The 27397-nt window shown below is 43.5% G+C and overlaps 1 protein-coding gene across 3 annotated transcripts; it reads right to left on the bottom strand.

Annotated features, from left to right (window-relative positions):
• Nucleotides 1-2: 2 nt before the first annotated feature.
• Nucleotides 3-27220, bottom strand: ankhd1 (ankyrin repeat and KH domain containing 1). Of its 3 annotated transcripts, none has more exons than XM_083914910.1 (39): nt 26787-27220; nt 23472-23625; nt 17308-17431; nt 16324-16471; nt 16006-16153; nt 15676-15909; nt 15485-15579; nt 14482-14637; nt 13824-13905; nt 13479-13670; nt 13242-13351; nt 12951-13038; nt 12103-12230; nt 11854-11997; nt 11631-11733; nt 11226-11488; nt 10855-11136; nt 10342-10765; nt 10111-10250; nt 9906-10017; nt 9634-9779; nt 9391-9533; nt 8680-8893; nt 8397-8572; nt 7909-8071; nt 7724-7819; nt 7493-7609; nt 7222-7390; nt 6920-7116; nt 6423-6775; nt 6034-6186; nt 5599-5748; nt 2924-4484; nt 2550-2736; nt 2164-2289; nt 1721-1972; nt 1022-1206; nt 764-931; nt 3-627 (listed from the first exon to the last, which is right to left on the bottom strand). In XM_083914910.1, the coding sequence occupies exons 1-39, from the start codon at nt 27063-27065 to the stop codon at nt 568-570; spliced, it is 8022 nt and encodes a 2673-aa protein (XP_083771036.1). In that variant the 5' UTR covers nt 27066-27220; the 3' UTR covers nt 3-567. The 3 variants fall into 3 exon arrangements, with proteins under 3 accessions (XP_083771036.1, XP_083771035.1, XP_083771034.1); XM_083914909.1 differs by having other exon boundaries at nt 17308-17464; XM_083914908.1 differs by having other exon boundaries at nt 16324-16486; nt 17308-17464.
• Nucleotides 27221-27397: the final 177 nt, after the last annotated feature.

Here is a 27397-nt window from a genome sequence, read left to right on the forward strand (position 1 = left end):
TACTTTTCAATCTTTTTATTGAATATTAAGGTAAATATTTCACATTAATACAGGCTACATAAAGTAGAGCCACTATACGACATGAAATTTACTCTCATTTTAACCCTTTTTAGTATGTAAACAATTATACATGTATTTACCACTCTAAAAGGTTCTGATTTCTCTTTCTCTTTAGGTAATCATCATCTAGTTCTGGGCCAAGTTTAAATAGCTACTTCATGTTGAGCCCCCTGCAGCCCAAGAACGGTGTATGTGGGTTTAAGTCAAAATCACTAAACTACGCAGAGAATGGATCCTGTTAAACAGGTGATCGCGCATGTTTGTTTGCATCGTTGGGACGCTGTTAACAGCTCCCTCCCAATTTTTGTTTGAGATAGGCACATCAAAGAATGGTGTCAAGAGAACTTCCAATTCTTCAACCTCTGCTCTGCACTCTCAGGTCTCTACTAAAGTTAACATGTATGTTTTTCTTTTAATCGTTGTCTTATTCGGTCATATTCGTCAGTTGGTATTTTCATGTTTGCGGTGTGGGTCATGCTGTGTGCGTTTGATTGCTGTGGACGCGGTCTAGTTGACGTGGTTCAGGTGCACATTGCCCACATGAGGTGCCCAGGTACCAGGCCACACCTGAGGGGAGAAAGGAACAATAAGGGGTATATGTTAGAACAAATATCATATCTGACAAACAGCAGAACTACAAGCCTGACAGTTTAACTACAAGCATATGATCAGACAGAATGTGTATAACAAAAGAGGGAATTACCTGCTGTTGTGGGTCGGAGTTATCTGCATTGTTTGGGACCACTTTGATAATGGGGCTCCATGCGGGGTCACCAGCGTGCAAACCATTGTACATCGGTCCCCCCGGCCCGTCTGCCATGGGAGGATGAGGTGGCAGCATGGTTCCTCCATACATTGACATAGGCATCCCCTGGATAGACAATAACATGTAACTGGTCAAATATGTGTACAAAGGAGGAACAGAGCTACAATCATCTACAGAGCTATGGTTTTGTGTTACCTTAGGGAAATCCATGTAACTATTGGGCAAATGCTGAGGCTGGTGGTAGTTGTTAGCAGGGTTTGCAATGCCGGTGTCATCCTGCTCCATGGGCTGGTGCTGAGAGAAGGCCGACTGCTCCGCCTGCAGCTGAGGGTGCATCATGTGGCTGTTCATCAGTGGCTGGGACCAACCAGACATAGCCTCTGTATCAAGACAAACAGGAGGTTAGCATTATTAGTAGATATCAGTTACTACTTAACTCATCTCTATGAACAGATTCTGCATATAAATGCAGAACCTGTAGGCAACGGGACAAGATTTACCGGGAGGGGAAGCAGTCTGTCTTCCGTTTTTAGCCCAAGTAGTATTGACCAATCATTTGAGTATGTATGGTTGTTAACAGTTCATGTGGAGAGCAAAAGTGGCAGAAGGCATAGGTCAAAATGCAATTATTGACTATTGTCTGATGAATATTTAGCTTTTCATTAGCGGTTTTGCTATTATTTATCTGCATTCATTTGCAGACATCTTATTATAGAGACATATCTCAACTCAAGTTGATAATCTGACCATAAACAGAGTTTTCTAATTTAAACTAGAAGTATGTGATTGTGTTTAAGTCACACACATCTGACCTTATTTTCCTTTTACCCTTTGTATTAATTCTAACAAACAAAAAGAAAAAGAAAACAAAACAACATTTGCATTTGTTCTTACCCGAAGCACTGCCAACCCCAAATGACCAAATGCCTCCCTGTCCAACAGATGCCGTGTAGCTGGTGGTCAGGAGGGGCGGGTTGACAGAACCCGTCTGCCTGATCCTGGCCAGCCGCTCTGTGCCGATGGGTGGGGGTACCTTCCGGTCCTGTTGCAAGGAGCTGCCTGGCTTAGGCTGAGGAGGAGGGGGCACAGCTGAGGTTGAAAGAGCGGAGGATGACACTGTAGATGGCGGTGGGACAGGAGATTCACCTGGTGGAGAAGAGGCATATTGTTAGGGGCAGATCAGATTTACACGTTTGAAAGTATTGCTAAAGTAAGAAAAAAAGAAAATAAGCTTAGGAAAAAATATCATTCATGAATTTAAAAAGTTACAGAAGAAACAAGACTATATATAAAAAGATTATTTGCCAAAGTTGATTGTTTTGAAGGTTAAACAGTACCTGATGAGGATGCACTCCATGGGTGAGGGGAAAAGTGCTGTCTGCTGAATGAGGGTGTGCCAACTGTTGTATGACCGTGCAGATACACAGGGCTGCCAGAGATACTGGTGGCATAGCTGGTCAACGCTGTGGGTTCAATTATAGAGACAAAACTCCATCTTACTAAAAATGTGGGCTTTTTGTTAAAGAAGTGTTTACAATGCTACCTTTTTTCATGAGTATATGGTTACGTATACGGTTACAACGCCCCCCATACCCCCAATTTTGATACGGTTGGTTTTAGTTAGGTTCCTCTTAAAAAACAGATTCTTAATCTCAAATGGATTTGATCCAGCTAAATAAACGACACAATGACCATGTATAAACTAGAATGAAATTAGTTATACCGATGGGGCTGTTAACCATCCTCTGTGAGGCAGAGCGGTAGCCAGGGGCTTTGGAGCTGTCTGGAGGTGGGGGCATCATATTCTCCATCTGACCCATGCTCATGTAGGCTGGCGGGGCTGAGTACGACTGCTCTGGAGGTGATCGAGCTGGCAGGTGGCATGCACCCCACACCTGATTGTTTCCAACCTGCAAGGCAAGCAAAAAAGACAAGTTATAATCCCTGAGTTTGCATTATTGATCTTAAGTAACAGCAATAAAAAGGAGCCATGCCATTTAGTTTTTTCAGCTAAACTCTGTTTCATTTGAAGTGACTACATAAGAACAGCTTACAGAGAGTACAAGATGTAATGTTATAAATGTTATTCCAACTCACCTGGCTATTGTTATCAAAGATGCTGCTGAAGTTGAAGAGACCTGCAGGACCAAAGTTGGGGGGTATCTGCTGAGGCTTCCCTGCATTGGCCACATGCTGCATCTGGGAACCGTTTATCATCCCCAGGTTAGCAGAGACCTGAAGGGAGCCTTGAGCCTGGGCTTGAGATTGGTTCTGAGCTTGTGGAGGCAAATTTGTTTGCTGGGACGTCTGGTTTTGGGTCTGTTTCGGGGGTTCTTGCTGAGCATTGAAGGGCACAAACACCGATTGCGGGGGCTGCTGCTGTTGTGTCTGCTGTTGCTGCTGCTCAGGAAGGGAATAGTAAGGCCCTGTTTGCTGCATACGATGGGAGACTCTGGGCGCAGGGGCTGAGAAGTGGGGTACGGTGTTGTTGGGGTGTGCAACATTGTGTGAGAGGACAGGAGGAGGTGCTGAGGGGTAGTGGGAGCTGGCCTGTGGGTTGAGGAGGGGTGGTGGAGCCTCTGTGGATGGTACAGAGGACGGAGGAGGAGGTAACTGCTGTCGGGGCTCTGGCTTGGGAGGTAAAGCCATGGCGGGGGCAGTAAAAGAGTTGATGCTCTCACTGACGGAAACAGCCTGGTTCTCTACAGATAAAGAGGGCTTATCTTTTCCAGGAGGGGCAACAGTGCTGGGCTCCGTTTTAGTTGGCTGGATGGGGGGCTGTGAGATAGGTACGACTGACTGCAGAGGGGCATTAGCGGTACTTGTAGTGGAACTGTGATGTGCAGGAGAACCTGTGCCTCGCACTGCATTGCTGCCACTAGTAGAAGTGGCAGTGACACACACAGGGGCGACACCAGCAGGCTTAGCGTCAGGGGCGAAGAGCTGTTTTCTGACAGAGGAAGGCGTCGGGACACTTGTCTGGGGATTGTATGGAGTCGGGTTAGGAGTATGAGGCGAGGTTGCAGCTGTAGATGTGTTAGGCGCACTGGTCGTGGTGGTGTTGGTTGTCGTGACTGAGGCTCCAGAGCTGGCTGTGTTGCTGTGCTCACAATGGGTCGAGTTGGCTCTGGCCTGGCCACCAGTGCTGTTGGTTCCTCCATTGTGCTTGGGAGAACTGTTTGCACTGCCGGGACTCACAGGACGCACAGGGAAGGGTCCCCAGGTGCTGGCGGCAGGAGAGAAGGTGCCACCAAACTGCGCCATGGGTAGACGAGGGTGTCTGATCTGGTGCATGGTCTGAGCAGCCAGTAGAGCCAGCTGCGGGTGGGCATATGCCAAGGGCAGAGACACAGGGAAGGGCTGTCTGACATTTGATGACAGCCCCTTCCCAATCTTTCCCCCGGCTTGAGAGGAGGGTGAAGACGAGGATGAAGAAGGCTGGAACGAGACGCCTGTGGAGACCAATGAGCTCAGGGCCTTTGGCCCAGTGGTTGAACCGCTGGTGGCCCCTGTGGCACTGGGGAAAGAAGCTGAGGTCGTTTTAGAGCCTGGGGCTCTGATGTGATTCCGGGGGATCAGATCTTCAAGCTCTTTGGCTGGGTCTTGGATTAGAGCGTTGATCAACTGGACTGCATACCTTGTAGACTCCGTCCCTCCTCTGAAACAACAAAGCACACTACATCAGACTACATTCTTGTGTTAAAATGGATAAATGAAAAGTGATGCCATAATTAAACCTGATAATGTTTTGTATCAGATCAGGGCAAAACCTAAAAGTTTTAGGGAATGAAGTACAAGTATGGTCCCCTTTCAGGCCCTCAGTTTTGGGTAGGTTGTGTTTCACAGTGTCATGGCAATGTGGGCACTGTGTTCAGCTGAACAGTGTTTGGCCTATCTCTGTGTTGGAAGGCCCGTGCAACAGAACATCGGAGATATTCCGAAATTTGGTGAACTAAGGCAGATCTCCAATTGCCATGACACAGACCTTGACTAAAATTGGAAAAATATTTAATAGGGACAGATGCTACCACGTAGGACATTTGAAACAACAAATCTCCTTTGTACAGCATCACAGCATTCATAGCTATTGCTCATTTCAATGCCATCCCTACAAGTGCTTTTAAACGGTCCTAAAAACACATATGAAACATACAATCACATACATACTTCTTAAATTTCTTTAAATTTACCAAAAAAGTGTTTCTTAAATGGTCTGCACATTTATGTATTTATTAAAGCCACTGCTGGTTTGTTAAGCCCTTAGTCTACCATCACTGCTGCCTCAGTGTTCTCGTGCAATTAGCCTTTATTTGAGCTTTGAGCTGTGTTATAGCAATAGCAGGTGTGCAGGTTCACCATCTTCACCATAAGTCTCTTTCTATATATGTGGAACTATGTGTCCCAACGCTTGTTGTTGAGAGACTATTTTTTCTTGGCCAAGAGGGCTGATCATTTTTTTCTTTGATTTTATCTCTATTAGCTCATTTTTTGGGGTTGGATGTACATCTTGCATAGCTTGTCTTCAATAGTTCTAGTGTTTCACTAGTGTCACATTTAATGCCAAACAGAGTAAAGATGATGAGATGTAAGGAGGATAGGAACATTTAACTTTCCTGATTTCTACAAATCCATTGTTGGACTGTTGCACTGTAGGACTGGCCCAGTTGGAATTAATGACATTCAGAAGGGGCTTACATGCTTTATGCAACTAACCAGCTGTTATACCCCAGCTGCAGTACTGTTTAAAGTCCACCAGAGGGTGGTATTTTTACCTTATGGTGATCATCCGCTCCCCGTTCTTGTCCTTCTGTTTGTCAACGTCAATGTGAGCTCCCGTCACGTCCTGGATGGCTGTGATGTTGCAGCCTCCTCGGCCCATGATCCGAGACACAACAGAGGCTGGCACGGACAGCTTCTTTGATCTTTAAAAGGAGCAGTGAAATTCCATTATTTATGTGTCTATAGACCTTTTCAAACAGAATTCCATTGCTAGGCAACAGCCTTGGCACTTTTAAACTTGGACACATTTAGAAAAGTTTGTTTACAACTTTGAAAAGGTACTATACTGGCATTAATGATGGTAATTATTAATGGTAACAAGTTTCGTGCAGAAATGATTTTTTCTTACTAATGTGTACGCAAGTCAAACTTGGCCAAAAAAACCTTGTGGAAGGTTGCAATGCAAACATAAAAATTAAACAACATACCTTCTGACCACCTCCTTCCAACCTTCTTCTCTCTTCTGGCCTCTCTTGGGGCTTGTGAGACTGAGCTTACTGTTGGGTGAGGTGACGGGAAGAGCCATGGTCTTGAATGGAGAGGGCAAGGAGTTGGAGGTCGAGTCGCACATGTCCAGAGCTCTGTGACAAAATGGGCAAAAAATAATGATATAATCGGCCTTTTGTCATGTTGTTCGTCACTTGAAAAAGGTTTTGAAATGATCTAGAGTTGAAGTGAGCACGTAAATCTGAAATATAACAAAACATACTGCATATAATGCAAACATAAAAAATGGCATTTTAAAACTCAGCTTGTTGTCCCTAGATGAGCAGCCACGTGCAGACACACACACTAACGTACTCCATCAGAGACTTACTTTTGCGTTGGTTTTGAGATGGAGACTGTGACCTTGTTGTCCACCTTGCCTTCAGTCTGCGGCTGAGGACAGTGTCTCTTCTCTAGGCCACGCAGGAGGCCCTGGGCTGCTCCTGAGGAGGGGACTGAGGAGGAGGAGGAAGAGGAAGAGGAGGAGGAGGAGGCAGAGGAGGTGAGGTCAGGGAGGTAGTTGAGCTCCTGACTCTTGCCCCCGCTGCTGCTGCTCTCACTGGCACAGTCGGTGCTATCCAAGGGGTCAGAATCGCTGTTGCCACCCGTAGCTACCCCACCACCACCACCCCGCGGCTCGCCGTGGATCTTGTTCTTATCAGCCTTGTGTTGTGCTAGTGCAACCTAGAGGGAAGACACATACAGACATCATCATATTGTTTTTTTCCCTGCAGATTAAAGGTGCTTTAGTCTGGGCAATCAAATCTACAAAGCATATTATTAATCAGTAAAGACAACCAATGCAGTTGATAAAAAAGGGGCACTCACCTGCGGATCCTGTAATATTATGGGTTCATTGGGCGAGTCCTTGGTCTTGTTCTTTTTGTTCTTGCGATTGGTGCTTGGGGTAGTGGCCACACTCGCTCGCTTCTTACCAAAAGCGGTGGTGAAAGTAGTGGAGGTGGCAGATATTCCAATGGTTGTGGTGGTGGTTGCACTCGGAGGCTCGATAGGAACCTCTTCTTCTGATGGGGTTAGGTCAAATTTAAACAGGAACGGTTATTAATCACTTAATTCTAAAAAGCAACTCTGCAGTCTTTTAATTTATTGCAAAAGTCACAAAAAGTTACCGTCAGCTGAATCCTCCTTTGGCTCCAGCATCTCAGAGAAGTCCTCCTTGGTTTTCTGCCCCTCCTCTTCCTCCTGCTTTCTCTTCTGCTCCTCCTTCTTCTTCTTGCGTTTCTCCTTACGCTTCTCACGTTTAGCAGCCAGGGCCTGCTTCTTGCTCTCCTCTCGGGACTGTCACACACACAAGACAAAGAGTTGTCAGGTTTGTCCTCATCCAAAGTGTATTCAGAATTATCTAACCTCCCAAAGCACAGCCGTGGGGTCTGAAATTACCTTCTCCAAGTCTAGCTCCTTGAGGAGAATGCTAGCATTCTTGTTGGCCTCAGCTGCCTGCTGGTCTTTGGCTTTGACAATGGTCTCCATGCATTGGTGGCACTTCTTCAACAGCTCCTGCCACAATAGGAAATCAACAGCCGGAGTTAAAGCTCTGCTAACAAGTTCATCAACCTTTTTAATTCCAATAGATGAGAGCAAGACTAATGACTGAAAAGGAAATCAACCTACCTTGTCAGCGATGGTTGCGATATATCTCATGCACTCAATGTCTGATGGGAACTGGTTGACCTCCTTCACAAGATACTGCACCACCTTCACATGACCCTGAAATGTAAAGAAAAAAGGTTAGTAACCAGAGGCTTGCAAGTGTAGCGTGACTTACTAACAATCAGGGTTTTGATAAAAATCTGAACCTTGCGAAAAGCAGCCATGAGTGGGGTAATCTTGCGGTTATCGGCTGCATCCACATCAGCACTGGCATGCACCAAGAGCTGCACCACGTCAAAATGACCACCATTTGCCGCCAGCCAGAGAGGGGTGTTCCCCTTCTTGTTTCGTACATCGATATGGGCGCCCCTGCAAAGACAGGAAGGAGTGTTGCCTTAAGGAGTCATGTAAAGGCGTTGCAGCTAAAAGGGCTGGGAGATGAGACAGGCAAAAGGTTGAATCAATGAGCGACGCCTGATTGAAATCACCAAAGTAAATGTGCCTTTGCTGTTCTGCCTAACCAGCATTCAAAGTGTAAAACAAGATGTGAAAAAAGCCTTGAAACCACTGACAGCCTTTGCCAGCTAAATGTCCTACACAGCACCTCACGACTCACCAGCATTAAGGAACGACTCACGATTACATCATTAAAAGAAAGCTAGAAGACTGTTATGTACAGAAAAAGACCACTCACCTATTGATAAGCAGCTCACAGAACTTGTAGTGGCCCTTGTCAGCAGCAATGGTGAGGGCAGTGTCTCGGGATGAGGGAACAGGGGGAGCATTGACATCAGCGCCTTTGTCCAGAAGCACCCGGCCAACCTCTGCATAACCTCCAGAAGCTGCCTCCATCAAAGGAGTGAGACCAGTCTGCATGAAGAGCAGGAGAAGTTACTTAGCATGATGCTGCTCCATCTGCACCATGGGCTCAGCCAGTGTAGGCCCGCAATATTATGTCTGTAAATGGGAAATCTCACCTTAGCACGATGCTCTACGTTGGCCTTGCGGTCTAGCAGCAGACTGACGACCTCCGCCCGCCCCTGGAAGCAGGCTAAGGTCAGAGCTGTGTTTCTGTTGGTCTCAATCTGGGCGTTGATGTCGGAGCCCATATCTAGCAACAGCTTCACTGCGGGTACATGACCATTCATGGCTGCCAGCATCAGAGGAGAGATTCCTAGCTTACTGCCAGTCCTGGTGAAAAAGTAAACAAATTAGATGTTTAAAAGACCAAAAAAAACCATAAAAATGCACCTGTTTAATGTGCTCTGGAGAAGCACAACATTGATCACTGAGTATTTGTCTTGGTTTCAGTAAACATTATAATTCTACTAAACATGTTTTTTCATTTTTGTAGAGTAGCAGCTGCTAAAAAGTCTGGGTTTTGAAGCCTTACCGTTTCCTCACTCCTCATTTATAACACAGTTAATCACTATGCTATTACTTTTGGGTGTGGCTAAAACCCGAAGGCACATTTTACGGAGTTGTATTTGTTTTGAACCGTGCAGTTTAAAAGAAAAAACTGAACTGTCTCCAAAGTGTAACCTTCACTTTCAGGAACTCTAACAATGTTGTCACATTCAGATCAAGAAGAAGGATTATATCCTGATAATGAACCCTATGTGGATGGATTCACTCATGTTTCACTCAGACCGAGGGGCCAAAGTGAATACTATGTTCCTGTGACTCACCTGGAGTTTATCTCAGCTCCGGCATTGAGGAGTATCTTAATGATATTGACGTAACCCCCAGAAGCAGCCAGGCTAAGAGGCGTGTAGTCGGAAACGTTGCGATGTTCCTTATTAGCTCCCCGGAGCAGCAGCAACTCAACCACCTGACAAACACAAATTGCAGTTGCATGGTTAAATCCGGAGGGAAAAAAATGACCAGGAATGTCACGATTGTGAAGGTTAACTGATAGACGATGTGTATACCTCCTGGCGTCCCCCAGAGCAGGCCAGGGAGAGGGGCGTGTCTTTGGTTCTCTCTGACTGAGCCTCAATGTCACCCCCTTTGTCCAGGAGCACTTCCACCACTCCGACATGGCCAGCAGTTGCAGCCAGGATCAGAGGAGTAAAACCTGTGGAGAGAGCAATGTTTATTATTACTTAATATATGGATCAGCTATTGTGAATTAAAATCAATTAATCAATTCATTATACCGTACAATTTTTCATATGCCCATTTTATTATCAGGCTTTCATACCTTTTTTGTCCCGGTGCTCAATGTTGGCGCCCCGTGCAATGAGGACAGACACGAGCTCCTCATGTCCTCCTGCACACGCCAGCGTCAGCGCTGTGTCATGGTTACTCTCCGTCTGTGGAGGAAAACAACATTTGTGGGTAAATTGCATATGTACTCACTTGCATTGTCAATTTCAAAATTTCTCATGTCAAAATTGGTGTCTTACATGTGCATCGATGTCAACAGAAGGGTAGAGGGGCAGGACTGAAGGGGGCGAGGCGATGTTTGCAGGCATCTGTGTGGGTGGCTGGGACAGGGGTGTGGGGGAGGTTGTAGTGTTCAGCATGGGCACACGGCTGCTCACAGCTGCAACCGAGAACAAAGTTATAGGAAAATACAGATTAGGGATTTAGAATACACCTGAATCCAATGAGAGTCAACGACGACCTGCACTTACCTGCCATGATGTCATCCAGCGTGTCTGTGAGCGTCTGTGCAGGTGTAGCTACCATGAGCCCATCTGGGGCCTGCTGAGGTATCATTCCTGGGCTTAACCCGGCCAACTGTTGACACTGACCCTGCTGCTGTTGGCCCAGCATCTGCTGCCCCACCAGTACCCTCTGCAGCTCTGGGCTGGTGCTTCCCGGGTAGTCTGCAGGGTTGTAGTCTGGCAAGGGTTGGATAGGGACAAAGGCGGCCTGAAGAGGCGGTGGAGGAGGCTGGGGATGGGCTTGTGGCGAAGGGGGCAGAGGAGGCTGCTGTGGCGGCTGTGGCCCATCCCTGTAGAGGATTGTGCCCACCTGAGGAAGCTTGGGGTAATCGTCCTCGTCTCTGTTTGCCTCTTCTTCTGAGCCCTCATCTTCGTCGTCATCTTCCTCTTCCTGAAAAAGTACGAATAAATACCTTTAGTCTCTACGGTCAATACACAACGTTAGATGAGTCAGAACTAACACAATAATGATAGTTTCACCTCTTCTCCTTCCTCTCCAGGCTGTTCCTCTTGCTCCCCATCTCTGTTTGCCTCTTCATCCGTGTCAGAGCCGGCGTGTACTTGTGCACCTGTCATGGTGGGAAGTGGCCCTGGAGCAGACGTCGTACTTCCGGGCCCCGGGCCTGGGCCCTGTCCGGCCTCCTGCTCCTCCTTTAAACCCTTCGCCTCCATGTACTCTTTGGTGAACTGTTGCTGTGTTTTCAGCTGCAGCTGACGCTCCACCTTCTGCAGCTCCTTCAAGATTTTCTTCTTCTTCTGTACCTAAGTGGGGAATAGCCACATCCTTTACTGAAAGTTCTAAAAACAAGGATCAAAATGGGATCAGATCTTAAATGGATTACAGATTATACCTGCTCCTCTCTGCTCTTCTTTAGCTCCTCAATCTTGTCTTTGGTGAGCGGCTCCCCCTGAATGAGCTCTAGCGACTGAAGCTGGGCCTTCTCAATGGCGCTGATTCTTTGTCCCAGCTCGTTGAGCTTTCCCTCTGTCTCTTCCACAATGCACTCGAGAGGCTGGCACAAGTGGAAGGGCGGCAGAGGCTCTGCTTCAGGCCCCCGGCCAACTGAGCTGGGGACACCAGGCTGAAGGGCTGCTTGTCTCTGTTTGGACATGCCTGGATTTGAACGAAAGAGATCCAAGAGTTAACAATAAAATGCCCTAAAACTGGGGAGCTATCAGCTAAATGGCTGAGTGAAGTCTGCAGCTCCATTTTGTGAGTACACTCACTGAGTGACAGTACTTGTGGCACTTATTACCTTTGCTGGAGACGGGTGGGGGTGTGGCGATGTTTGATGGGGCTCGGTCGGGCTCCTGAGGGGGCACTACCATGGCGAGAGCTTGGAATGGGACACGAGGAACCTGTTACAGAAGAGGGCATGTTCGATTCAATCCAAAACAACCATTACCCAAGCCACAAAATCATGCTTGATTCCCCAGAAGAACATTAACTAAAAAAGTGGGATGTATTGCTGTATTTACCTGAGAGGCATCTTGCGAGGGGGGAGTGAGCTGCGAGAGGTCAGGGGCTGGGACAGACAGGATATTGTTGGGGTAGTCCAACAGATAGGACACCACATTGGTGTGGCCACCCTTAGCAGCTTCTATCAACATGGTTGAACCATCCTACAAAAGAGAAAACACACGGTTTCAGTAATGTGTTATTATTACCTACATGTGGAGATGCATTCATATTCCAGCTGGTCTAATCTATAGGAGTGTGTGCATTACTTTGAGTCTGTGTGTAGGATCCGCCCCATGTGCCAACAGCAGCTCCACCACAGCCAGATGTCCTCCAGCACAGGCCAGAGACACCACTGTGTGGTCATTATTGGCAGTAGCTCTGTTCACATTAGCACCTGGACAAGAGAAGCAAAAGGGGAAAAACATGAACTTACTTCAGTCTAATTATAACATGCACAAAAGCAAGCTCAGGACTCTAACCCAAATGAATTAAGGAAAAACTGAATATACAATGAAGTATTCCTTTATGACATATTAGCATGGGTAAACCTATGTGAAACCTTTTCTAAGAAAACTTTAGAGTGTAAATTCACCAATACAACAACAGTTAGTACTTCATTATTTACTGCTTTATCACCAAAAAAAGTTAAGTGCATCAGTGCACAAAACACTGCATAAAAATTGAAGGATAAAACTAAGAATGCACTTAACCAATGATGCTGCAAATGTGGGCACTAAACTAAACACTTAATGTTTTTTGAACTTCATTTTATTCTTATTATCAAGTGTGTTTTGTTTTCCATTATATTAGTTATGGCATTCTATCCCTGTTTTTTTTTTTTTCATTCTGCATTTTGTTCAAGTGTAAAACACTCTGTGCTGCATTTCTTGTACGAATGCTGCTAAATAAAGATTTCCAATTCTATTTTAAAGCTTCTAATACTTCGATGAAGTTGGCTTAAGATAGCCACTTTCAACATAAGCATGTAGAAACAATCTTGACTTTTCCAGTAAATGACTCAAAGTTTTAGTGGATTTAGGCAAAAAAAAAAAACAATCATTTTAGAAGAATTTACATTTAACTTGTTTCTCTGAACAGCTAATCAACAACTCACCTTTGCTGATAAGGAACTGCACTGTACAGAGATGTCCTGCCCTTGCTGCCTTCATCAAGGGTGTCCGCCCCCCTTCAGACTCATGTTCCTGGAAGACAAAAGTGTTGATGCTTGTTAAAGTTTAGATTAGTCCAGAAGTTTAACAAAAGGGTTATAATTATCCAGATTTTCCCAAATTTAATCAGTTAACATTTGCACAAAAAAAAAGACTCATTGCAAATCTGTTCTGCTGTTATCTAACCTATGTAAAACATAGAGCCAATCATAAAGAGGATTTAAGGGTAGGCGTACCAAGTTGGCTCCAGCCTGCAGCAGCACATCCGCCACATCAGTGTGTCCGTTCTCACACGCATATGTCAACGCTGTATCCCCTGTTGCCGTGGTGGCATGAACGTTTGCCCCTGAATGACAGAACCAAAAGATTAGGATTTTAAGCAGAGCGGTATAACCAAGACATGATTAACTTCAGTCAAGCATACTCTTTGTCTCCTAGATCAGCAGCTCCTTGCCTTCTTTCCTCTAGCTCACCTGCATTCAGTAGGTATTTGACCAACTCCAGATGGCCTTCCTGTGCAGCTTCCATTAGAGGTGTGGAGCAGCCCAACTCAATGTCGGCACCCGCCTTGATGAGGAAGTCGGCCACTTCCAAGAAGCCCCCGCAGCATGCTAGAGTCAAAGCCGTCTCCTGGGTCTCCTCTGTCTGTGCATTAATGTTAGCACCTGGACAACAGAACAAGAACAGTTAGTGACTTTTTCATGAAGTGCAAACCATGCATACTTTTAATAATTAAAAGCCATATCAATACAAACAAATGTATGCTTTTCACAGGAATGACATTAAGTTTCCATTTCCTGGCTACTTTGCTTACTTACCTTGAGCCAGCAGCAGCGCTACCATCTCCTCATGGCCTTCCCTAGCTGCCTCCATCAGGGGTGTGTAGCCTTCATCATTAACCTGGACACAAACAGAAGCGTCCTCAGATAAAACATGGGGGCAATGATGACTCACTTCAAGGTTACTCTGTGACATAGAGGATTGATATTTTCAACTGGCTAGTTGCCTGATACTGGCACTGTAGTCAAACATCTTTACATAAAGAGGAGACATCTAAAAATTAGCCTGGTATCTAATGTTCAAGTCCGCTACATCGCTGCCAGCTGAGTGTGTTCATTTCTTTACTACTAAGTTTTAAATGACAGCTATGAAAAATAACCACATTATTTGGGTTTTCTCACTTGCTACATCTTGCATTTAAAGGTAACCTGTGTAGTTGGCTTCATAAATGTCATTTAAAAATGTCAAAATGAATTCCGATTTTGGAAACACGTTCATATTGAAATGCTATTCCTATGTATCTTTATTCTTAAACTATAGCTGGTAAAGGCTATTCTCCAAAGAGGAATCTCTTCTGCAGTATGTATGGAATCAAAAATGAGTCTACAGCTACATTATTTATATATATACACCATATTTATTTTATGGTCTTTTCTAAACTTGTATTGTATCGAGGTGTCCCGTCTCTTAACACACCTCTTCCAAGTTGGCTCCTCTCTCTATGAGCAAGGCTGCCAGCTCCACGTGTCCTCCACAGGCTGCGAGGGTGAGGGGTGACTCGAAGGAATCTGCTGGCATGTTGACCTGCGCGCCGCTGTCCAACAGCAGCCGTGCCACCTCCACATGGCCGTCCTGGGACAGCGAGACACACAGAGAATGTAGAGATAAGCACCTGAATAAATATATGGGATCACTTTTCGAAAGACTTTATGCGAGAAATAGGCAATACAGTCAAATAATGTTGATTCATGATTATTAACGCTGCCTCGTTTCACAGTTATATCATAGTTTAGAACAGTTATTAAAACTTCGTCTCTGATTGGTGGTCTCATCGATGGAGGGCTCTTGGAGGACTCTCTCAGATGCCATTAGGAACACCCAGGGAGCAGTGTCGGCAGAGGTAGATGATTTTTTTTCACAAATTTTGTCAAAGTACTGTCAGGATATAGTGACAGTTTCAGCAAATAAGAGAACTTTTTTTTTTAATAGAAAGTTACCGTTCTCAGCTTTAAAGAATCTATATTTTGTTTCCATTCATGTCCATCAAAGAACGTGCAAATATGATTGAACATCATTTGGTATTTGGTTTTTAAATAAAATATTTTAAAAAAACAGGCACATCATTGCAAATTATTTGTAGAATAGCCTACATGAAAAGCACCAGAAAACTTTAAATGAGCTCTGGGTGCGATGGTTGAAATAATCATGGGACACAGGCATTCAAAGCACAAGTACATGACGTTGTACTGTGCCGGTGCTCTGTCAAAGTGTTCCTGAGTGTGGACACTGAAGGTGTGCAGCTGTTCTGCTGCTGATATGCTGATTTTGCTGCACTGCCAGTTTAGACAATATTCTAGCTTAAACAAACTCGTTATATGAATTGGTTGGAATGTTAGATCTGAAACAAACTGTTACTAAAATGATTGCATTATTCGTTTGAAACAAACTATTTAAGTAATGGTTTGGGTCAGATGCTCACCATGCACGCCTCCATCAGTGCTGTGTGCATCTCATCTGTTTTATGTTCCTGATCTGCACCGGCCTCCAACAGAAAACGCACCATGTCCAAGTGACCTGCAGAGGAAAGACACGTATTAGTAAAGAGCTTGTTAATGGTGCAGAACCTAAATAAGGTCATCAACCGGTCAGAACCTATATTTGAGTTCTGACCTTTATAGCAGGCGAGTGTGAGAGCGCTCTCTTTGAACTCATTGGAGTGTGTGTTGATGCCGGCGCCGTACTCCAAGAGTACCCTGGCCACTTCTACGTGGCCAGCACTGGCCGCCTCCATTAGAGGCGTGTGTCCGTTCTCGTTGTGGTCCTCAATGTTAGCACCCTCTTTGAGCAGCACCTTCACCACGTCCACGAAGCCACCGGCACATGCGTACGTCAAAGCTGTGTTTCCTAGAAAACAGCACGGAGATTGATCAGTACAGAGTACAAAACACAGAGTAAAAAGAATAATCAGAATTATAAAAAAAGAAATAAGCAGTGTTTTACCTGTGGAGGACTGCGCATTAACATCTGCTCCGTGGACAAGAAGCAGTTTAACAATGTCGACATAACCTCCACTGGCAGCAGCCATAAGTGGTGTTATGTCCCCCTTGATGCCCCGGTCCTCCACATTGGCATGCATAGCCAACAAAACCTAAAAATCAAATATGAAATTATGATACCGGCATGGAAGTTGTCATCACAATAATCAACTAGTGATGCCATCATAATTGTATCATTGCTTTGCAGGATGGTTGCTTCACTGTAAGTACGTTAATCACAATTATGCTAAATTCTTCCCAGTCCAACCTCGCTTTCACGTACCTGTGCAAGTTCATAGTAGCCAGCCGAGCAGGCGAGGCACAGCAGGCTCTCCCCTTCCTCTGTGTGTTCGTTGACGCTCCGTCCCTCATCGAGCAATTTGCGCACAGCGTTGACATCCCCATCTGAGCACGCCTCTGCTAAACTACGGCTGAAAATAACCAGACTGCTACAATTACTGCTACTGTGACAGGTGAACACACATACGCCTCACATTTACACAAACACTTCCGAGGAGCAAACACGCACACCCATGCATACTGTATGTACAACTCAGATTTAACTAAGGCTACATCCAAACTACTGTGTTTTATTTTCAAAACTCCTAACTTTTGCTACGTTCATGAGCCCCCACTAATCTGGTGGTTCAAGGATTTCCCCCCGCTCCCTGCAGATCACTAATCACTCCCTCCAGAAAAAAACAAAAAAAGCTATGTTGTGTTTATCAGATGAATGTTGCCCACCATTACTGCCAGGCTGCAGTAAATAGGTGAAGGCTTTACGAAATATAGGCCTTTACGAAATAAAACAGGCTCGGGCATGATTCAAAATAACGATGTGAACAGTACTGGAGCGAAATGGAAGCAGGACATTTAGGAGAAAATTTCCCGCTCGCTCTTGCTCTGGTATGTCTCCCGCCACCTTTACTGCCCAGCTTGTAATCAGTCCAATCAAACAAATCTCCAGTCTTACTTTTCACGTATTTTTCTGTAGTATTTTCTGTATTTTCAACGCAGAGTCAATCTGCTTGTTGTTTACACCAGCAACCGCAATCCCAGTGTATGTGAATGGTCATTGGATATGTGTTTTCAGGTGTGTTTTTATGCAGATTCTTTCTAATATTGAGCAAAAACATTTTGCAGATCATATTTTGCTTAAAAACATCATAATACGGATGTAGCCCGAAAAGAGAATGACTATTATACTAGGGTATAATAATTCTTTGCCATAGTAAAAGTACAGTGTCAGTATGGGCGAGATACATACTTGTCGGCTTGGCCGGCGTTGAGTGTGTTTTCAGCTCTCATGCGGGTAAGGGCTGCTGCAGCTTCGTCCAGGGCACAACTCACAGATGACGTCAGACGCCGTAGCACCTCAGGGTCTGCAAAAGCTTTACCATCGGCAGTGGATAGTTTACCGATGCCTGCCAAACACCAAAAAGGCAGAGGTGCATAGGGCAAGGCAAACCACAGGGGCGCACAACCACATCAGACCAGATGAAGAAGCAAGTCCAGTCCAGCCAATCCAATCCAGGGTTAGTAGCAGCATACACAAGGAGGGAAAAGAAAGAAAGAAAGAAAAAAAAAAAGAAAATTCACACACAGAAAACACACACACAAGCATTTGTTAATATGGCTTAATATCTTTTTTTCACTACTTTCAATACACCATCTATGATTCCTAACGCTTAGCATTTTTCCAATGATGGGGTCAAATGGTATTGACATTACATACAATATCTGCAGGGCTACTGTGTGAATGTCCAGGTAAGAACAGATCTGTGACCAGAACTTGAATGAATACAGTGAGGTAATGTTGGTCCTATGGGCTTGTAGACATAGGTTCAGGCTGTTAATTTTTGAAGAGAAAAAAAGGTCTCATCCTGTGTGAATTATAGATGGCTAAGAGCAGTGAATGTGAAGGAAACACACTGGAGACAGTGGTCAGCAAGAGAGAAAAACACAGCTGGGAGAAAAACAAAATGCCCTTTGAGAGAAAAATGTGTCTGTGTATGCGTGTTTGTCATGAAAGAGAAGAAAAGACAGAAAGAAGAACGAAGGGAAAGAGCAAGCAGGAGGGGGGAAAAACAGCTTTGTCTAATGGCCTACATTGAAATATCTCTTTCAGAAGACAGAACAAGGACCATTTCCCAACCAATGAAGCCATTTAAGTGTTTGTGTTGTGTGTGGCAGCATATGTTGACATGTGTAAAAAAGGAAGCAAGAAGAGCCAAGAGAGAAGAAGAAGAAGGAAAAAAAAGAAGTGTTGGCTTTGAACTTTTCAGCCTCAGCCTAAACCCATCCATTAGCCTAGGCAGAAGGGAGCTCCAGTTCTTGTGGTCCTCCTGTTTTCACCACTAGGCCTGCGACTCGAGCTAAACTTAGCACGGCTCTCAGACAAGGATTTCGCAACAGCCCCCAAGGCAGAGGGAAACAGGAGGTCATGCAAGTTGATCATTAATGTTTTACTGTATCGTGTTTATCTCAGAGAATACATGTAGCCCACAAAACCAAAACAGACTATCAGGGTTTGACACAATGTAAATACCTCTGAAGAAAACAAAGCAACCCGTTTCTAATTTCTGAAATAACTGCCGTTTCTACAGCTGTGAATCACACCTTAAAACAAAACTCATCTTCACTTATTTAGGCTGAACCATTTCTTACGTGAGCAATATGGACATTGAGCTCTCACCGGGGTTGAGACTGTGACTTGCAGATATTTGTTTTGTGTTTCAACTGAAACAGGTTACTGGCTAGCCACTGAGCAGCCCACACCATTTTCTTCCAAGTAGCTAATTAAAAGTTCAGCCCATGTTTGTTTGAGAACAGCCAAAGCAAAAAAAAAAAAAAAATGCAAGTCACCCTTAGACCTCGTTGAATTTCCAAACAAAAGCAGTTGTCATCTGTTATTTTAACATGAATGAATCAACTTTTCAAACTATCGACTAACTTTATGATGTAGCAAATGGCTCACTAAGCAGGAATAAAGAGGACTTGCATCAAATTCTAAACAACATACTAGCACTAGGTATTTATGCTAGCCGGTTCCAACTTTTGAAAATGTCCCATAAAGTGTCCTTAGCTCCTGGGTGAGACCTGCCTTGTCCTATAACAGTCCAGCACAAAGGGTGCTTGAATACAAGGTCAAGCCCAAACCCAGGTTGAAAGAGATCTACAGTGCGTTAGGCACTTGGCTTTTAGTGGGGGCATGGAAAAGTTGTTGCATTCTGGGTAAGATGTAGCAATGTTGGCGCTGGTGAGTCTCGGCTAACGAGTTACTGCATTGTCTGGTGTTTATTATTGTCAGAATGACGTTTAGCAATTATGTAAAATAGGTGCGCAGGAATAAGCCTGAACGCCCTTTTTTATCTTGAGTTTTGTTGCTGAGAAATGTCTCTCTACTTCTTACTTAACTGCAGAAATAAACTGGTCAACAGATGAATCTTAACTTAGATAATGTATTGGGCACACTTTTCAGCTAAATTTGTAGGCTCTACAGTTCAGAGTCACAGACCTTAAAAATGCTAGCCAGCAATTTATGAAATGTGTTCATCAGCATGAGAACTCTCATTTTCTCGCTGCAGTTGATTTAATATTTTTGTCCACTTGAATTTTATTTCATTATTAGTTTAGGGGCCATTTATAACTGGACCATAACTGCACAGAACTTTATCACCTTTTTTGTGTGTTTTATACTTTATGTCTGCTTTAGTGTTATTCTATAACGTACTGCCGCATTAATGAGGTCTCCCTTTGCAAAAGAGGTCTCGAAACTCCATTTAACATGTTCGCTTACATAGAAGTTAAATACAACAAACATTCATGGTTTAGTTTACATTATTTTAATTCTTATGTCTATCATTGTTGTTTATATAAATTCATTTTTTTTTGTTGCAGATTTGCCTGTCACTTAAAACAACAATGGCGGTTCCTAAAGAGGTTAGCTTAGATGCTGCATTAGCATCAGTTTTATTAGAACTTGAGAGTTTTCCTTCACTAAAGCCTAGAGTTTGAAAGACAGATGGTTCGTCCAATCACCTGCCAGGTATGTTTTGATAGTGCCTGCCCTTTCCCAATCAGTTTATAATGACGCTTCCACAGATGGTTTTGTGTAACAAACCAGACTAATCAGGTTACAAAATTATGGTTTAACAGAGTAGCAACCTGTGACCGCCAAGATAGGACAAAGGTATAAATTGAATTTTATTAATCTTCTAATGGTGACACTGTAATCTACAAGTCACTTGATCATGACAGAATGCAAACAAAGAGCAACAAAGGGTCCCCAAACAGAAAATTTAGCTCTAAAAGTACTCTGTGGAACAATTACTTTACAGTTTTGTTTACATTCAGTGATACTCCCCACGGTGCATTGTTTGTCCCCTTAAGGACTTAAAGACACATCTAATGTATTTCTGCTTTTTACACCTGTTGAATGTATTTTTGTTTATCGTGTGATCGTTTGTCACCTTTTGCGGCACAACCATCAGCTGTTGACATGCTCCGCCGCTTTCTATAGTCAGCAGAAATGTGTCGCATCACCTCCATGGCCAGATTGTACATGTGTCCTCATCCGTGCACTGGTACAGCAATATATGACTTTATGTACATGTGCATAACAACATTGCTCTACAGCACCACTAGTGCTCCCAAACTTCACAGGGTACATTTTAATGTAAATGTCTAAGATAACTTAAAATATAAGAGGTTTTTGGAGGAGGGGCAAAAATTCAAGTCATCGTGGTGTGTGGGAGTTAGGGAGATGAAGTAAAGGTATTGGATATGGAGAGTCTGTATTATACAGCTGCCCTGGCTCTTTGTTGAGAACTTGATACTGATTTCTGTCACCCTTTTCGCATCTCTTTTCTGTAAAACACAGAGCCATTGCTACAAATGGAGTTCAGCAAGGAACACAAACTACAGGACTCAGAAAATAACTTGCCGGAGGAAAGCCAATTTTCACACCTATGCACACCTGGTCAACCGCTTCAGAAAGCAACATGACCACTGTGTTGTCACAAAGAATCGGGCAACGCAAATCTCAACGTCTTCAGCCCTCATGTACCTAGTGGTGATTTACAATGGACTCTAATATATTGAGCCCCCCATGTAAATAAACAGGGAGGAGAAAATCCACCTGCAGCTCTCCCTTCTCTGTCCTAAGCCCCTCCGACCAGATGAGGGCATATGCACAAGCTTTCCACAGTAACCTTCCTATGAGTATCGTTTCAATCATTCCGACTGTGATCCTGATGCAGTTGTATAGTTATTGTTATATAGTTGTAGTAATTTATAGCAGCATTTCTGAGAATTACCGTCCTGATTTATTTACAAACACGTTTTGGACACGTTTTGTTGTGCTCATTGACAGAATTTTTTGGGTTGCTTCTCAGCGTAGGCAGTTTTTGTCAACGCAGGAATTTCCACCATTCAATTAGGTTTTACTGTCAGATGGGGTTTGCACGCGTATTGGCATTTGTAGAACGGCCAATAGGAAAACCTTGTTTCTGAAATGATCTGTGATTGGCCAGAGTCTCCTATCAGACATTTTTTCTAAAGCCTGAAAATAGGGCTAAAAGGAGATGCAGCAGTCTATTTTTTTTCTCTGACCTCTTGAATTACAATAAATTGAAAGGTTATTATGGAATTTTTGCCCGATGACATAAAAAAAGTTTACCTGAGCTTTAATGTCAACAAAAATAGAACATTATAACCTTTGCAATGGTAATATATCCTGCAGGTGATCTGTTGAAGTGCAACTGATTGTCGGGTGTACCAATTTTCAGTGACCATTTTTTTCAGATTCAGATGTTTTTATATTTCATGTCACTTGGTTTAACGTTCGTGTTTTGCGCAGCTTACTTATGATTTTTCTCATCATATTACAGCTTTATTAACAACAGACTAGGAGATATTAGCATGGTTAGCAAGCATGTATGGTAAGCAGTATCAGTAGCTTTCATTAATAATCAATCTTACATTTCTTATTTTAGGTCTTCTGGGCATGACCAGTCTCTTTATAACACTTACAATAGGTTTGTTCAACCAAACAGTAAATCACTAATTAAATACAATACAAGTGTCATTATTCAAGTGATTAGGTGCTTCCCCGTCAAGGTTTTTAACCAGATCAAAACCTGATTTGCTATGTACTGTAAATTTCTCTATTAACTAAAAAACCTATGCAATTTACAAAGATATATCTGAGTGAATACCTATTTATATTTTCTATACATTAGGAAAAAACTTTATTTTTTAAATTAAATTAACTCTTTGAGACGAGTGTCAGTCATTTTTTGTGCTAGACGGATTGGAAATGTCTTCATTTCCCACAAGAACAAAATGCTCAAACTCAGCCATAAGTAAGAAGCAGAACTGTGTCAAAATATTTTCGCTCTGTGATACAAAGCAATGGATTGGAGGTGAAACAATGACACAGTAACTATGGAGGATTGGCATAATTCAGATTTAATTTTAACAAAATGCCCCTTTCATACATAGTCCCCCAACTTTAGGGGTCTCAAATGTATTGGAATAATTTAAATAACCTCAAACAAAGACATATTAAACAAAATGGGTTGCAAATATTTAACAATCAACAACTAACTGAAGTCTACAACCCATAAATATCACCAGACGCTTAGCATCTTCCCCCGTGATGGTCTTGACAGGCTTGGCATTTGGCTACTTTGTAGCTGAATATGTGGACAGCCTCTCTTCAGTCCCTCTATCAACGAACGTTTCATACAGACACTCCGATCTCTGCTAATACTATACGAACACACTCTAGGAGACCTCCCTAATCAATATAGGAATATATTAAAAAGGTATCATTAGTATTATGTAAGATGTAACAGATCTTAAGCAAACAGATTGCAAGGGCAGATCGCAAGTTGTCACGTCTTCTTTTCCGACAAGTCAGGGAGAAAGGGGAATAGAATGAGATTAACCATTAGCCGTTCAACACAGGCTCTCTGCATGCTGTGTGGAGGCTCAAGCTTGTTGAGCGTTAATCTGCCTGGTAATGTTCATAAGCCCAAACGAGGCCAGGACACCCAGCCCTAATGGATTAATCTACACAGACTTTATTACCCTTAGATTGCAAGTTTTGATCAATCTAATTTACCCAAATCACTTTCAAACTGCGTACTGATATGACACTTGCAGAACCGGCAGGTGTTCTTTATTGCCATTTCAGCCTGAGGCCTTATACAAACTTAGACCTCAACTATTGTTGGGATTTGAAAGGGATAGGGGAGGAAAGGTTGAGGCAGAAAGGTGTGGTTTTACTTATTCAAAGCTGCTGTAAATTAAAATTAAAATGAAGACTGGTTGGAGCAAAATGGGTGTGGCCAATGAGGTACTGGTGAACTTCAAATGAACGTGTGAAACCTTAAGCTGAATTAAGTCGAGATGAAGCAGTCATACCTGCAGCTTCCAGTAGAGCTTCAAGTCGAGCCTGTGTCTCTGGATCAACAGTCCTCAAATCTACTCCATCTGTGGCGCTGGACAAAAGCAACTCTGAAGCTGTCTTCATGATGGGGTTATCCAGGTCCTCCTGGTCCAAAATGAATGACTCAACCTGGAAGAGGCACAGAGAGGAGAGTAAAAGAATCATTAGTGGTGGGACAGCTGTTTTCATGTTAGTTTATGAGCAGCAACTGTAATTTATATAAAGTCTAAATCATAAACAGTATTTAAGAAATATAATAGCTCATGATAAAGTGTGAAAACAGTGTGCTAACATGTATTATGTTGCTTAATATATCACATAAAAGTGGCCCGACACACACTGCCTATAAAAAGACCAGACATGCTGCCCTTGTTTATTTACAGTTACTTTCAACAGAGGAAAGCAAAAAAGGAGCACAGGGATAAGAGTCGATGAACAGGAAGTGCTACTGCCAGGAATTAAAACTCCTGCACTCATTGAGAGATTCAGCTGAGAGTCAGCTGCCCGAGTACAGCACCGCAGTCTCAGACAGGAGTTTGGCCCTGTTGGCTATCATGTATTATATATTACAAACATTTTTATTCTTCAAAAACAGGCATGTCAACATGACAAAAAGTTTACTAAAACAACAATGCCATGTCTAAGTTCATAGATTTTTTACCACAAAATTTCCAGCAATACTCACGTTACTGTAGAACAAAACTCAGATGAAAATAATAATTACATATTTTTCATCTTATCACAATTACAAATTGAAGAATGTTTCAAGAATGTATCATTATTGATGTTAAAAATACAAACACTTCTGAAAAAAGTTATTAATGTAAACAAATTTTAAGCTGACTTGTTTATATTTAGTCAATTTCAGAGTGACAGCTGGTTCAAATCCTGTGTATCAAATTTTAGCTGTGGCACTGAAGTAACTGAGTTGCACTGCAGGTTGTTGTGGAAATTACTTGTGACAAATTGTGGATCACAGGTGAAATAAATCTCAAACCTAGCCTCATCTAACAACATGTGCTAGTGTGCAAATATCACCATAACACTATACAATACAAAATAAGACTATCTAAAAAAAACAACCTATCAAGTGCATCTCCTAAGATATATCTTTGTTATGGGAGAGTATATCCGGGTATATTGACCCCTATTTACAGTGTTAGTGGGGAAAAACCACAATATTACATAGACCGTTAACCTATTCATACTAAGGGACTCCACTACACTGTTATGCCTTGAGAAATGTTTAAGTAAATAATGTATTCTGTATAGTACACCAGGTATACTGGTAGACATAAATGGCAGACACAAAAACTAACTTAGCCTACCTAGAATATGAGATTTTAAAACAATTATAGGATAAAGAATAAATTACACCATTCAACAGTTTGCAAAACAACTCTTTACAAAACCTGAAAGAGTTACAATCCCTGTCTATGTCCATCTATAAGCTGCAGCAGGCTTTCCCGGTCTGGCCCATAGGGCAAATGTTGGGAGAGAGTCAGCATTCAGCGATGTGGAGGAATTCAGCTATACGACAGGAGCGCAGAGCAAAACAACCCATGGGGGACGTAGTTCTACGACGGCCTTTATAATCAACAATGGACATCAGTCTCCACTATTAATGAACTACAGTTCCCAGGCTGTTGGTATCCAGAGAGCTGGAGAGGCCTAGAATGGCATCTGCTTAATCCTGGGGCTCAGATTTTAGCTACTGCCCAGAGCAGCAGTTCTCCACTGGAGTAAAACACCACAACAAACGCTCCCTTTCAGGGTTAGACAGAAAAGCTGGGTGAGCTGAGAAACATGACACAGACGCAACGCACTTGCTTCAATTAAACTGCCTGTGATGTAACTGTCAAACTTATATTTTCTTCTTCTGCTACTACACAGCTGATGTTCAGACACAAATGGTCCGGCTGCATTGACACTGGTATCAGCTGAGATTCAAACCGGCATGGTTGTAGTATGTTTCAGACGGACCACGTTGGTCGGATATTAGTTAAGGAAATGAGAGACAGCTCAACAGGTAATGTGCATTTCTCAGCAGTGCGATTTCTCTCCCCACCCATTAACTCCTTTAAGATAGTGTTTCTGACCGTAAATACTGCATCGCCTTTTAGAGGACAATGAATATAACGTTACCATGAAAGTGGCATTAAACTGAGAACTTTTGTTACATTTAATGTTTGCTATCTAGCAATCTGACGAGTTCCATTCCTGTCTCCTGCTGCCTTATATCACTCAATTATATCACAATAGAATTGCTGAGGAGTTTTAATATCTTAAAAAAACACCAGCTCAAATTAGACAAGACACTTTAAAAATGGTTTGGTTATGACGAAATAACCTTTTGATTAGTTTGTAAAAAAAATATCCCAGAAGAGGAGGTTCTGTCAGTTTCATCTAAGAAGGTGTTTTTCAGGAATCAGATGTGTGCTTAAGCAACACATTTTTGTATAAGCTGTGCATCTATCTGAGCTCATATTAAACATGTCTAAAGTGTTTTTAGCTGAGGCGGAGGCGCCATCACACCTGTCCCCGTGTGTGTGACTGCCAACACATGGGGCTAGTCACATCTCAACAAGAACTCTATCTACTCTCAATTGTGACAAATCATGTTGACACAGTGGTGCTGACTTTCTGACCCAACGAGGCAAAGGATAAAAAAAAAGAACTGGTTTATTTGTCAACACGGACTGTCAAAAAACCCGAGGAGTTCCGCGACGAAAATGCAATATCTATGCGTTTCGAAAAAGTTACTTGAGAGACGATCGGAGTTAATTTACATGATTTGGAAAAGTGACGTAATTGCACCATAAACTACGAAATGGCAGATAGTTAGCTGCCCAGTGTACGTCCCTTGGGTTTACGGTGCATCTTCCATTTGCTGTGGCTAGAAAGCTGTTGGAAAAAGCTGCAAACTTGTGATGGGTGTTGCAGAGACGACAGCACCAGTGAGGCCGTCGTCGCTCTTCCACCCTGAACTAGGCCGTGCTCACAGCCTGCGCTGCATAAATAAAACATTTCAGCCGCTCAACGTGAACAAACTGCTCGTGTCTCACCAAACACGACCGACATCAAACACTACACAAGCATCTGAAGTGGCGAGAGGTGTTGTTCGACTAAAGTGCTGGCTTATTTTACGTAATTTCGGCGGCCTAGGAGGGGGTGGTTGCCAACTGCGAGCTAATTCGCTCGCTAGCAGCCAGCTCGCGCTAGGAGAGGAATGTTGCCTAGCGCTCTGGTCGGGCTTAGCTAACTAGCTTAGCTTAGCTTAGCTTAGCTACCTCTGAAACCTCGTCTTCGTCGCTGCCGGATCCTGGACCCGAGGAGAGGACGGCCGCGGCCGCTAGTTTGAAATCCAGTCTTTCTGCTGCAGGCCCGCCTGGTTCGCCGTACAAACGTACTTTCTTTCCACCGACACCAATCCCAATGCCCCCTAGTCCGACTCCTCCTGGTGTCGCTCCTACCCCCATCCCTGCCACTGGGGAGCGAGGAGTCACCGAGTCAATCTCGTCCTCGAAGCCGTCCGTCAGCATTGCCGTCCCGGCTACTGCATCCTGCATACTTATGTTCACGATGCGTGTGTTCACGGGCTAGTTGTTGACTTTAACGTCCGTCCAGGCTCTTTCTTAAAGGATATGTGGGTGATTTTACTTCAGGGAATCCAGAAACTCTCCCGAAGCGAGGGTTGAGGAGGATCTCTTTCCCCCAGCCATTAACTTTCTAACAACCTAACCCGATACGCACTGTTTCTCAGAACTACCGCCTCAGTAGAAAATCCCGATGAGCCTATTGGCTTATCAGGAAAAAGCTTTGTTTTTGATTGGTCGAAGTTGGCGCTTGTCAAACATGAGACCGCAACGTCATGTTAGGTTTACCAATATCACGAGGCTGT

The sequence above is a fragment of the Echiichthys vipera genome (genome assembly GCF_963691815.1).
Source record: "Echiichthys vipera genome assembly, chromosome: 6".
Taxonomy (NCBI): Eukaryota; Metazoa; Chordata; class Actinopteri; order Perciformes; family Trachinidae; genus Echiichthys; species Echiichthys vipera.

Bases quoted from the DNA above. Each gene is read 5' to 3' on its own strand.
- ankhd1 (XM_083914908.1), bottom strand. From the start codon at position 27,065: ATGCAGGATGCAGTAGCCGGGACGGCAATGCTGACGGACGGCTTCGAG. The intron at 7,391-7,492 runs GTAATTTCAGAC...TGTGTGTGACAG, and splicing joins AGGAGCTAGACTTGGAGAAG to TCCCGAGAGGAGAGCAAGAA. The intron at 5,749-6,033 runs GTATGTTGTTTA...CTCCTTTTAAAG, and splicing joins TGGAAGGAGGTGGTCAGAAG to ATCAAAGAAGCTGTCCGTGC.